Source organism: Anolis carolinensis, chromosome 6, assembly GCF_035594765.1.
Source record: "Anolis carolinensis isolate JA03-04 chromosome 6, rAnoCar3.1.pri, whole genome shotgun sequence".
In the NCBI taxonomy this organism is placed as follows: domain Eukaryota; kingdom Metazoa; phylum Chordata; class Lepidosauria; order Squamata; family Dactyloidae; genus Anolis; species Anolis carolinensis.
The window spans coordinates 88,159,436-88,172,951 of NC_085846.1; the positions used below are offsets into that span (position 1 = coordinate 88,159,436).

At 37.6% G+C, this 13,516-nt stretch overlaps 1 protein-coding gene across 10 annotated transcripts in view; it reads left to right on the forward strand.

The window, feature by feature from the left end:
* The window catches only part of etv1 (ETS variant transcription factor 1), a 115,398-nt gene that overhangs the window by 40,025 nt on the left and 61,857 nt on the right, over nucleotides 1–13,516 (forward strand). For 3 of the 10 annotated variants that reach the window (XM_062984291.1, XM_062984292.1, XM_062984290.1), the window contains one exon: nucleotides 13,018–13,078. The exons of the other annotated variants lie outside the window; for them this stretch is intronic. In XM_062984291.1, coding sequence (XP_062840361.1) covers nucleotides 13,018–13,078 — 61 coding nt within the window. The remainder of the gene's footprint in view (nucleotides 1–13,017; nucleotides 13,079–13,516) is intronic. 10 annotated transcript variants of the gene reach the window in all.

The following is a 13,516-nucleotide window of genomic DNA, read 5'->3' on the forward strand; positions in this document are numbered from 1 at the left end:
TTCCATATATTTTCAGAACATTCACATTTACAGTTTGCAGCTTAAATTTGACTGGATATAATGATTGTTCCCAAAGTAAGTGACTGCCAATTGTATTGTGTCAAACTTGTAAGTTTGCTTGTCTGGCATTAAGCCTCCTGAAGTCTAAGAGGAAAATTTTTAGATATGTCCCTATTCTACAAAATACAACTCAGAGATCCAGATAAAATATAACTGTTTATTAATTCTCAATATAAGCTACAATGAGCGTTGACCTTGAGAGTGAGTTTCTAAGAATGGGGAAAAATAACTCGTATGTTGATATAAGGGAAAGGATATGGTTGGCTTAGGTCTAACTGTATGATGCTGTTGAAAAGAGACTTGGGTGCTTAAAATGTTACTTCTTTGGACGACAACTCTCAGAATCTCCACCTAACACTAGTCCTAGCTGGGAGATTCTGGCAATTGGAGTTCAACACTGTAATATTTTGTGCCAAAACACTTCATTCCTGCCCAAACGTTCTTCAGGGCCACTGTTAACAGGATTGTTTTGAGCTCTTGAACTTCCATGATCACTAGCAAATTAAGTAACTATTTAGTGGTTCCCCCCACTGTATGTGATACTAGGTTTTTTATGAGTATACCCTTTGCAAATTACTATGTGCTGGAAATAGCTACAAATAGTCTTCAGGACACTGTGATATTCTGTGTGTATGTAAGATCACCTTAACATGCTAATAAGTAGACTTCTGCATCAAAAGCTGGCATTGTTCTTTTGAAATAATGTATGTTTTCTCAAGAAGAAAATATACGATTTCAGAAATAAGTGGCCATGGGTCCGTGGGATACGTCATCTCTTGATAAGTATTCTGCATTCATGTTTTGAGATTATACATTAAAATAATTTCTAGTCATTTTTTCATGGATAACCCTATAAAGCAGACAGAACAATTCCTTTCAGTTAATCCAATTTTCTTTTTTGAAATCAACTTCTTTGCTAGTCTTTCACAGGCAATATAAGGATTTTTAAAGTTTCATTAAATAAGTTATTGATTTTATTTAAAAAATGTGAAGTACCTGTTAATTTTAATATTAAGGCATTGTGAAAATGATTTTAGATAGATAAAAGTGAATGAAATATGTAATGTCATGCCAAGCTCAGCAATAATATTAAATAATAGTTGTTGAGCCCTTGTAAAGCAGTATCATTTTCAATGCCTTAAATATTGATTTTAACACAACATAGACCTTAAGCAAAGATGATAGATAGATAGATAGATAGATAGATAGAGAGATAGAGAGATAGAGAGATAGAGAGATAGAGAGATAGAGAGATAGATAGATAGATAGATAGATAGATAGATAGATAGATAGATAGATAGATAGATAGATAATGTTCCAAATAACATTGCCACTTTGCTACATATATTTTTGGGCTACTCTTGTAGTATGAGGAGCCTCCGGTAGCTCAGTGTGTTAAAGCGCCGAGCTTCTGAACTTGCAGACCGAAAGGGACCAGATTCCAATCCGGGGAGTGGAGTGAGCGCCCGCTGTAAGCTCCAGCTTCTGCCAACCTAGCAGTTCGAAAACATGCAAATGTGAGTAGATCAATAGGTACCGCTCCGGCGGGAAGGTAACGGCATTCCATGCAGTCATGCCGGCCACATGACCTTGGAGGTGTCTACAGATAACACCGGCTCTTCGGCTTAGAAATGGAGATGAGCATCAACTCCCAGAGTCGGACACGACTGGACTTAACGTCAGGGGAAACCTTTACTGTAGTATGAATGTACAAAAAATAATGCCATATGACATAGGGTTAGATCACAGAGGCCAATACATTCAATACCTTGTACGGTGGGGAAAATGCAATTTAGGACATATGTAAATTATTTCTCTCAGAGTATACAATTCTGCTGGTATCCTGGTATACTTCCAGACAGAAATATACTTCCTGGTATACTTCTCATTCTAGCAGTCAAAGGCATTGCAGTTAGCCCCTTTCACCACTCTCCTTAACAGATTTTCTGCAGTATTTTGAAAAGAGAAAAGAATGGAAGAAGCAGTGTAAAATATGAGAAGGTGACAAATGAAAGATAAAGATGTCTAGATCCCTGTACAATTCCATGAATGAGGCAAAGCGATTGCACAATGAAACTTCATCTTGCAGCACTCTAGCCTTTGCTTTGCCAATGATTGTCACAAAAGAAGTCAATGATTCTTAGTAAAAGGCTATAAACTGTGAATAAAAAAATCCCATCACATATTAGCAGGAGTCCAGTGCTTCCCCTTGGAAATTTAAACGTTTTTGAAAGGTCTCCATGCATATAATTTAGTCTGGTTTCTCTCTCTCCATATTCCTGTGTTCATGCGTGTGCATGCATATATGTACATGAAGACACTGTTTTCTTAATATTATTGTTACTCCAACCTCTTTGGTTATAATGTATTCAGTACTATTAAATGAGCATTTATTTGTTTGTTTTCCTTGTGTTCACTTTCTACAGTAAAGGTCAAACAAGCTTTCTGTAGAGTTAATCTGGCAAAGGTTTCAGCGTTTTCAACTTAGATCCAGCTATGTACATTATACCCACAAGCTCCAAAAATGTATTGTTTCATACAATATCCGTTATAAGCAAAGTCGCTGAATGATCATGATCATCAGTGGCAAATCTGAGACATATCTACTGTTACATTTTGCAGATTTCTCTAAATAAGTTTTCATGTTCTGAAGTTTACGATCTGGATCGAGGACATACTTATGACTGTGGGAGAGATGATGGCTGACAAGAAATGGAAAATTATACTGAGTCGAGGAAGGGGGTCCATGTAACAAATAGGGGAATGTACCATTACTGGGTTGCCAAACAGATCTGATACTACGTATTTGTTAAAGACCTTACATCTTGCTTACTCAGACCCGTGGCTTTCTTTCTATCTGTAATGTGGTTTTCCTCTTTTCTTACTGCGTTCTACCTTATCAAGCATTATTGTTCTTTTGTGGTGAATCATGTCTTCGCATGGTATGTCGAAACTACAACAATCTTGGTTTAGTAAAACTTGAAAGCTTGACAAAATCTGGGATGGGGAAAAAACCCCAAACTAATTAATTAATAGAATGACCTAGTAGTTCAAAATGTCACAGGCTTAAGCAAATTATTAGGGCTATTTGTGTGTTTCTATACTACCTCATGCTTGCTTTTCTGAAAGAAAGGGGCATGTACTACTTTTCTCTTCTGAAAAAGGGGAGCCTATTTAAAATCAGGACAGTGGAAGAAATGTGCACATTGGCAACTTGGTTGTCTCATAATATGGAACTGACTGCAAAAATTGGGTGATGTTTCCTGGTGATTTTTTTGTGTGTTTCATACGAGCATCAGGCAACCAGCTGCATTTGTTGTTGTATGCTCTGACTTCTAAACAGACCCCCTTTGGACCAGTATCTGAGAGCTCAATCAGACATATATTACTATTGAAAATAGCAAGCACTCCTTTTGCCTCCACTGTAAAATATTAAGATTTTTGATAATGATAGGTGATTCCGAAGCTTTCTTTGTGCCAATGGAGCTGTTAAGGATCTTTCACAGATGCAGATTGTTTCTTGATGTCCAATGTGATTTAAGTAGTGTGAAACTCCAACTATGCAAGACAAAAAAAAAAACACAAGTGGATGTTCAATTGAGGAGCCAGTGAAAGACATTTTGCCCCCCACTTTTTTGCAGATTCTGTTGAGAGGGATTTTAAAGAATTGACCTAAACTAAAGAGACTTGCCTGCTCAGCTTTTCAGGGAATTCTCCATTATTGTTGATGATAATGCTGTTGGGAAAGGTCTCCCAAGCTACCTCTAAACTTTTTGCTTTGCTGGGAATGTTTTCCAACAAAGATAGCACTGTGGTTGTCAGCAGTGAAAATGGTAAATATATGTGACAGCAGTACAGTGTGTTTGTTAAAGCAGCAACATGAAAGAGCCAATATATTGTGTATTTTTTCAACAGTACATTGCAAGGTATTTCTCAGCATCAGAGTCCTATATAAATCTGCTCCTTTAAAAAAAAGTTCATTGAGTTCAGCAGAACTTACTCCTAAGTAAGTAGATGTAGGATTGCAGCCAAAATCTCTTCCTGTTTGGAGTAGTTATTAGCAGGAATAGATTTTGGCACAATCTCTCTTGCTGTTGAGCTAAAATAGCATGAACTTTATTTTTGTGAACACTCAAGCTGCACTAGTTGTGTGATATTGAAACAGAGAAGGCTAACCTGGGAGCTGGTGGGAGGTAAACCTGGAAAATCTCTAGTTTGTCTTTGATTTACTGTTGGAGCATGAATTGCCTGCCAGATTCCAGAATCTTGCAGTTCACTGACTTGTCATTGGTATGGTTTACTTTACAAATTTTGAGCATTTAGGGAACATACTAAAGAAATATATATTTAAAAGCTGAGTAAAAGAACCTGGCTAAATCAGACAGAAGGCCTACCTAGTACTGTAAGGTGTTTCTAAGAGTACGTCTAAGGGATATTCTGCAGGGGTTGCTTCTCACTGACTTTGCCATCACCTCAGGACACCTTCTCCATTATGGCTCTGAGTTGGAGCCATCTTTGGGAGTTGCAGGGAGCACTCATGCATGACTGACATTATACTGCTGTGATCCCATTGCTACCATCTGCAGAGGGCCAGAGTAGTGCTGGCAGTGTCTTCCCCATTTGCTGCTCAGTTCCCTTTGAGACTGAAGTTCAGTCATAGCCTCTTGCCTGTTAAGCTAAATGAGTGCTTTGAAAAAAAATACTTCTTGTTCCCTTTATGTAAATTTGGGACTAATTATTAAATTTCAGATAACAGAAGTGATCAGTTTTGAAAACTTATCATTAGCAAGGCTACATGGGGGAAAGGATTCTGGGAATTGTTATAGTCCCCCAAAATATATTTTCTAGGCTCTGCAAGGAAGGGATATTTTACAAACGAGGCACTGTCTTTGATTAGTTGTTACAGTAAGCCGATTCAGGCATTCAAAATGGTTGTATGAGCTAGTCAAATGTGGGCTCGGTAATGCTATTATTAGTAATTGCTTAAGCAACTGAACCCAAAGGGTGCTCACCACTAGTTCTTCTTCATCCTGGAAATAAGTGACGAGTGGAGTGCTGCAGGATTCAGGCCTAGGCCCAGTACTGTTCAACATCTTTATTAATGACTTGAATGAAGGTTTAGAGGGCATGCTTATCAAGTTTGCAGATGACACCAATACTCCATACTCCAGTGGACAGGATCAGAATTCAAAATGACCTTAACAGATTAGAGAGCTAACGAAAGAATTTTAACAAGGAATTCTTTGGTTAGATCTCACCTGGAATATTTATTTATTTACATCATATCTATCCCTCCTTCTGGACACCACAGTTCAAAAGAGATATTGACAAGCTGGAAGATGTCCAGAGGAGGGCGACTAAAATGATCAAAGGTCTGGAGACCATACCCTATGAGGAGTGTCTTAAAGAATTGGGTATGTGGTGGAAGCTCCTTGCATGGAAGCTTTTAAACAGAGGCTGGATGGCCATCTGTCAGGGATACTTTGATGGTGCTTTTCCTGCATCGCAGAGGGTTGGACTAGATGGCCCATGTGATCTCTTCCAACTCTATTATTCTGTGATTCTATGATTCCCTGATTCTAAGAGTGGCAATATCAGATTTATGCCTGAGAGCTCCACGTGTGCAACATCCTAACCTTGGGCACTGAGTTCAAAGGATTTGAGGGAAATAACTTCCATGGAAGCTTTTGTGTTATAGAAATTGCGATAATGCTCAAATCCTAATTACATGGAAGCTGATAAGGACATTCACCTCAATGTGAGAAGATATTACTCTCTGTCTCTCAAAGATGTGACCATTGAGGGCGATGCTTGTATATGTGATCCCATCATCTTCTTCATAACTTTATTCTGAATCCATGTAAAAGGGATTGTGTGCTCATCTAGTCCATTATTTTCTTTCCTACATATCAGCTCTGCGGTCTTACATGAATTCTCTTTACTCTTTTACACACTACTTACCTTCTTTCTCGTGTTCTGAAACCTGAGCACAATTATTTGAGTTAGTTTTAGAAGATTATATTGATATACTACTTTTCTCCAGTGACCTCAAAGCAACTCCTCCACCAAGGACCTTATCTCATTGATGAGGTCTTGTATTCTGATTCAGCAGCCTCCATGGTGAATTGTCGGGACAGCTGGGCAATCCCTGTGCCCTGCCAGCAGCAATGCTTCCCCATCACACGGGAAGTGTTGCCGTGCAGCTTCCCCCCATGTCAGTCCCACTGTTCCTAATGGAACATGGAGAGGCTCCCATGTTGCCGGCGCAGCATCATAGGAGACTTATGCCCTGGTTGAGCCTTGGTGCTCTGCTGAAAGTGTCTAATGGGCGCCATGGGGCTCCATGGCTCAACTGGGGTAGAAGCATTCTATGACACTGAAAATCAGTCGTATGATGAGATCTTTCATCCTCCCAATAATCTCATAACAAAGATGGTCCTAGGTTAACAACGCTACAGCAAGCTATGAACCTCTATTTACAAGCTTCATCCCAATTTCCTATCTACAAAACAGGGAGTTACACAATATCATGGTACTTGTTTGATGTATGCCATCCAGTGTGGATTCTGGTCAGAAACATTTTTCTTGATTCAGTTTTTACTGACACGAGAAGCCCTTGTTGATTCTTTCTCCTCTTTCAACAAAGTAAAACCATTCTAATAACACAGTTGTCTTTTCTCTCTTCGACTGATTTCTATGGTTTCATTTTGTGGTTAGCTCCAAGCATGAGTCTGTATTTAACAGGAGTATTTTTCTTTTCTCTGGAGAATCTTTTTGGGGGTGTACTTAAGTTTGATGAAGCCAATTCCTAATGCATATAGCAAGCAAGAGCGTTTGCCGGTAGGCTCCTTCTAGTCAATAATGCCTTTAATCTGTGGTTGTAGTTGCAACTTGAAAGCTTTATTTTGGTTTTAATAAGTAGATCTTGTATTTTTTTCTACAGACAGTAGAGGTATTTTTTAAATATGTAACTCCTAACTCTGAAGGGTAAAAAGTCCTTGATATATTTAGCTTCAGTATTGATTCGATGCACAACTGGCAGAATACTACTATAAAACTAATGGCTGTTTTCTGCCAATGTATATAGACAACAGCAATGCCTAATTGTTTTGGAAACTTTATTATTTTTAAAGTATGACCTTGCTGTTCTGAGGTGAACATGCTTTGCTCACTGAAACCACCACCTCCCTATTACAGAATAGGTAGTTTAAGCCCATATCCCTCAATGTGATCCTTTGACATGGAAAACCAAAGTATCAACCATTGGCTGTCGTTCTTTAACCTGCTGAATTCTTTAGTCCAGAGAAGGGAGGGCTTACCTTCTTTGGAGGGTTTTAAACAGGCTGGATAGTCATCTTTCAGGAGTGCTTTGATCTATCTATCCACCTATGATGGACAAGGTGTCAAGAGCATCCAGGAATGGCTCTTCCAACTCTATGATTCTAAGTTGCCATTTCTAGGTTTTCTTAACCAAATCAGTTTAACCCCCTCCATCCTCCTCCTGGATGTTTACTGCAGATTTAAATCTTGGTTCATGCTAAGATTGTTATCTATTGAACATCTTTGTTTGTGTGTTTGAAAAGTGACTAGACATGAATCTATGGGCCCTGGAACCAAACCTGTAGAGGTGCATTAGGTCCCCCTGCTTTTAAAGGTATTTTATATACCCAGTTATTTTTAAAGATTTTTTTTCTTTTCATTTGGAAGGATTCAGTGTATGCAAGAATATACAATCATTGCATGTTAATGTTCACAGGCCTCATTTGCTTTGCATTTCCTTGTTCATATTTTGTCATTTCAGTTATAGCTGGAAACATGTATGTGGGTCTTTCTAGCTCAAAGTACCATATAAACTCATGTATAAGTCTACCTTGTGTGTAAGTCGAGACCAGGTTTTTGAGGCCAAAATTATGGATTTTGATGTGATTCATGAACACATCAAGGGTCTTTCTGCTCAGAGGGGAAAACATCAATACTAACTCAGGGATCATCCCTCCCAGCCACTACCACCACTGTTTTCCCACCTAGACATTTAAAAAAGACCAGAAACAGTACTATGGTGGAGAGTGTAGATGGGATTGGTACCTCTTTTAGGTTCTCCTGCGATGGATTAAGCTCTTGCTTTTCACCACTCTACTCAGAGAAGATGATGGTTCCTTTTAAAAAATAAGAGATAAGTACAGTGCTCACCTTGATTCATGGATAATTTAGTCTACTTTTTTCAGTTTTTTAAACTTAAAATATTTAGGCTTATATATGAGTATATAGCATATTTGTGTAGTGGCAAATGAAGTTCTCATTAGTAGTCATGGTTTCTCCTGTATGCAGCAAAGAATGAACAGTCATTAGTTTACTAAAGATTTTAGTTTCAAAAATGTTGAAAACTAGATGTGATTTACTTGTAGTGTGGGATGCCAGATTTATGTACATCTGTTTGCAAACCAACATCTTGCCTTCACATTTATTTATAAGTGTAAACATGTTTACATATGCTTCAAAGTACTCTCTGTTTTAATTGTAATTGTCTGTCATCCTCAGTTTCATTGAAATAAAGTTAAAGGATGGTAAACTGCATTCTGTCCAAATGTGAGTACTTTGAAGAGGAGTTATTTACAGAATTGTTCTGACAGTTCAGTCCAGATTTATTCTTACCCTAGAAATGAATTCATTTTGAAAGATTTTGCAATGGAGGTGTGAACCCAGATATGAAAGCTAATTCACATACTTCATTTTTCTCTTTTGGTACCATCCAATGACATTAATCTTACATTACAGAATTTGCCCTGTGCTATTTCTAGTATGCAGACATTTTAGGCTAAAGAACAACAATGACTTTTTCAAAGTGTTGGCAGCACTTTGCAGCAGTTTCCTGTTTGTGTTGCATATTTACTTCTGCCACTAGCAAACAGGTTTTGCAACCTTTTATAATTGTTCAAAAATCTTCACAATTGATAGATTAAAAGAGACTGTGGGCAAAGGACATTCTGAGAGGACAAGTGACTTGGAAGTTCAGAAATCTACTTAATTTGGAGACATATAATATTTATTTAAAACGTTTATATTTTGCTCTTCTCACCCTGAAGGGGACTCAGGGCAGAGCACAACGTATATATGGCAAGCAACCCATGCCGAGACATAATAATTATACATATACACAGACATTAAAATCAGTTATATCTACTTTAAAATCAGTTGCTTAAACCAACTCAGGATACCATGCTGGCTCCAGTCAGTGAAGTAGGCTTCCTATTATTGCCTCATCGCACTAATATTGGGGCTCCTTGATGAAATCCTAATCCTGAATTTCTGCCAGAGCTTGGAAAAGTTTCTTGTTAGGAACTTTAGTTGCCAGCACATCTAGTTGTAGTTAAAACAAACACAAAAAACAACCCAACTTTATCAAGTTCTGATTTGTTCAATAAAAAATACCAGGTTATGGCAGAGTTACAAAGAAAAAAAGAATAGGGGAAAAAAACAGCACATGATGGATAAGGATCTAGGAAAAATTTGCCTCAGTTCCAGAAGATTTCAAGGTGTTCTGCCAAAAACTAATTTTTTTAAAAATTGCACATAATGAAAATGCAATGTGTTAAAACATATATGGTGGGAGAGAATATGGAAGTTGTAAGTATAATAGAAAATAATAGTGGTTAAAGCATAAAATATGACTTTTGTAAAGAATTTTAATGAAAATGTTGATGGGGTAAATCTGTTTTTTTAAGGCAGCTCCTTATTTTGTAGTAACCTAAAACAGTTAAGAATGTTTAGTATCTATTTTAAATTGAAAACCTTGAATTTAGATTTTCTGTGTATGTGTGTGTGTTTGTTTAAATGCAAATCACTCTTTAATCTTTCGTCTTGCTTCACCTACTTAGTACCAGTGCACTTGTGCTAGGTTATAAGAAATGAAAAGAGGATTGATATTTTGAGATATGTTGAATTGAAAGAGATGTAATCTTGGCCTTTGGAAGCTAACCTTTTAATAGCTCTATTATATGCCCTTATGTGAGCAACAGATTGCTTTTCTTTTCTCCCCCTTCAAAGTCTTCAGTATCCTTTAATTGGAGTATTTTCCTGTCCCTTATTACAGCTGTGGGAAGTGTATGCAGTTTATCGACGTAAGTAATGGCTCTGTCATAACATGAACTAAGCATATGCTGTTCATTAGATTAGACATGGTTAGTACTTACATTTGGAAGAGCAGTGTAATTAATTGAGGTTTGACTTAGGAAATCATGGCTGCTTTTAAATAAAATAAGCTACAGTTTGATTGCAAGTATGCCTAAAGGTGAAAGCTTGAATATTATATTACATTCCACGAATGGAACTTTGCCAAAGAACATTGAATGTCTTTTTTTTAAAGGATATTTTTTTTCTGTTCGCTAACATTTGTGTATGTGCAGACACATACTCTTTTCTCTATGTCCCACCATCAGAGAAGGAAAGGTGTGTTGGCTAAATCTAAGAATGTGACTTTTTGAACATATGAATAATGATTCTAATCCAGAATGTTATTATGAGTGTACTCCATCTTTTTGTCAACTGAGAATTGTTAATTCAAAAAACAGCAACATTGAAACTGGAAATCTTTCCCTTTTTTACTGTTCTGGAGGGAATGAGGACCATTTTGGTCTGAGATGGAGGCATTGGCTTGAAGAATTATCTTTTAAAGAAAAACAGCTTTTGGATAGGGTTGTTTTGGGATCTGTTTTCTTGTGAATCTGTTTTACTGTCTAGGGTTTGTTCTACACTGACCATATAATGCAGTTCAAACCTCACAATATGGCAATGTAGAAGCAGTCTATGATTCTTTCAGTCATGACGTTCACATCTTCCCTTATAGTGTGAGCTCCATGGAGGGACACCTATTGAGCACTGGAATCACATGGATGAGTAAGGCTGGTTATCTTGGGTTTTATAACTACAGCCATAGTTGTGTCATGTAGTCATATCAACCCCACACTCTTCAATTCGTGCCCTCTAATCCTTGGGGAATGCCCCTTCTTCTTGAAGTGCCATGGTAGTATTTTTGCTGGAAGAACTCCTTTTTGTTGTTGCTTAGTTGTTTTCCAAGCAACAGGAAATGTAGGAGGGCAATAAATACATACTCCTGCTACAGCCCAGAATTCAGGATGTAGTGAGAAAAGGGGGCTACCCCAGGGATCCCGGAAGATTTGAAATAGGTTTTCCTTCTTTCATGTGGAGAGAGGAAATGCTGAGAGCAATGGAGAGACAATGCAAGAGAGAAGAGTGTATGTGCTCATGAAACATATTTCAAGGTTATGATTTGACTTCAAAGTTAAGAAATCCTCATAGTCCTAAGGCCTAATATTGGTATGACCTGAATAAAATAGCAAACAGTATGAAGTTCTGGTTTTAAGTAATAGTTGGCTAATAGACATGGCATTATGTGATCACATTCCAAATGCTGTCTCAAACATTATTGTAAACAAGAAAGGACTCTCCACTCCCTTGCCTCTGTGTATTTCTCCCTGCATTTAGAATGATTACCTTCAAATGCATCTGATAGAATTTGGAAGAGAAAGGACACGTTCTGTCCATGGTTTTGCAACTTTTATTTTGGGTTTGTTTTCTTCGTATTATTGTTTATGAATTTACTCATAAAATAAAATAACCAGTGTATTCATTCATTAACTGATACGGAGATCAATAAACAGAATTAACTGCTAAACTAAAGAGGGACAGAACATACAGATTGCTCAGTTGTCTCATTATGTACCTTGTGTGTATCTCTCATTTATATATATATATATATATATATATATAGAGAGAGAGAGAGAGAGAGAGAGAGAGAGTGTGTCTCTGGGGTATGGAACACTCAGAGGTGGCTTTTCCACTTCTTTCCTCTGAATACCGTACTTGATATTTATTGGCAATCTCCCATTCAAGTACTAACTAGGGCTGATGTGGATTAGCTTGCAAGGTCAGACAAGAACTGGTATCTTTAGTGCATTTAGGCCCATTTAGGTACCTGTGCAGAAATATACGATATATGATATGTGTATGTTTGTGTGTATTTTTAAAAAATGTAATGCTGTGGACTCAGTGATGGAGTGCTGGCTGTATTTAATCCACTAATGTTTTTCACTATGATAGGGGCAACCAGAAATCTGATCTAGTAGATATTTACATAAGGTGCCGAATGTATCATAACTCCATTGCTGCAGTGTAAACAATCACAGGATTAGTCAATTTAAGACTTGTTGAAACCAATGAGACTCAGATTAGAGTCAGTGTTTCATAGCACTCATTACTTTGATATCTGATTCTTATATGTAATTAGTTTTTCAGTCATGACCTTTAGATGGCTATTGACAGATGAAGCTTCAGGTAATAGGGAGGATTTGTGCTTCTTCCTCTTTTGTTTTAGGGCTGAACGCGAAACTTGAGAAATTTCACCTGTAGTAACACTTAGGAAAACCAGGGTTAGTTTAGGGTGCACTTATATTGCTTTGTGTGATAATCAGAAGTTCTACTTTGGTTTCTACATTTCTCTTCCACCTCAACTGCAAATATTTATCCTGCTTTCTTTCCTTATTTGCTACATTCAGATTTACTTTTATAAAAATGGAGAGAAATGCTATTTAACTTACCTCTTTTCCTTCTGCAGTTGCCTTCTCATTCACTACAGCAGTGCATCTCAAGTTATCTGGGATGGAGGCCCAACAGTTTTCTCCCCCAATGTGCCAAAGACTGGTCCTATATTTGTATCTTTTGGCTACAGTTTCTTCTTTCTTTCCTGGAAACTTGTTGTGGTCCAGAAGCAGGTAGCTCCAAACCAGCATTGGTCAATGGGTCATCAATTTAAATTGCACTGCTCTACAGAACTTATGTTATATTCCTTGGCAATGCTGTTGTCTTCCACTTTTTAAGCATGAGATACTGGAACTGTTAACAGTTTCCACCTGCAGCTTCTTCTTTCTGCTTTTTGTACAGGAATCTTGGAAATTTGCAGCGATTGAAGAGGGGATGGATATTATTACAGGTTTGATTGCAGGTGGGTCAGCAATAATAAGCAAGCTATTTATTGGTTTTTATGGGGAAGGGAGAACTAGCACAGCCTATTTTGGGCCAATGCAAATTTGAATTTTGGGGAGCCTGCCAATGAAAACACAACTGATGAAGACCTTGAATGCTATCCTCATAAAGCCAGGATTATGTATTTGGACTTACCCACACACCTCAAAGTGTGAGCCTATTGTCACTGGGGCTTCTATAAAACATTTGAGTCTGTAGATTGTTTGGACTTCAGGTTCCAGAAGTTCCATCTAATGTGGCCAATGCCCAGGAACTCTGGCTGCCAAAGTCGTAAACATCTAGAGGGCAAAAGGCTAAGAAATGTGCAGTAAACTCAATCATTTTTAATAAAACAATACACCTACTAATGAATTGCTGTCATTGTGTATCTTATTGTTCTTGCATTTCTGGCCATTGT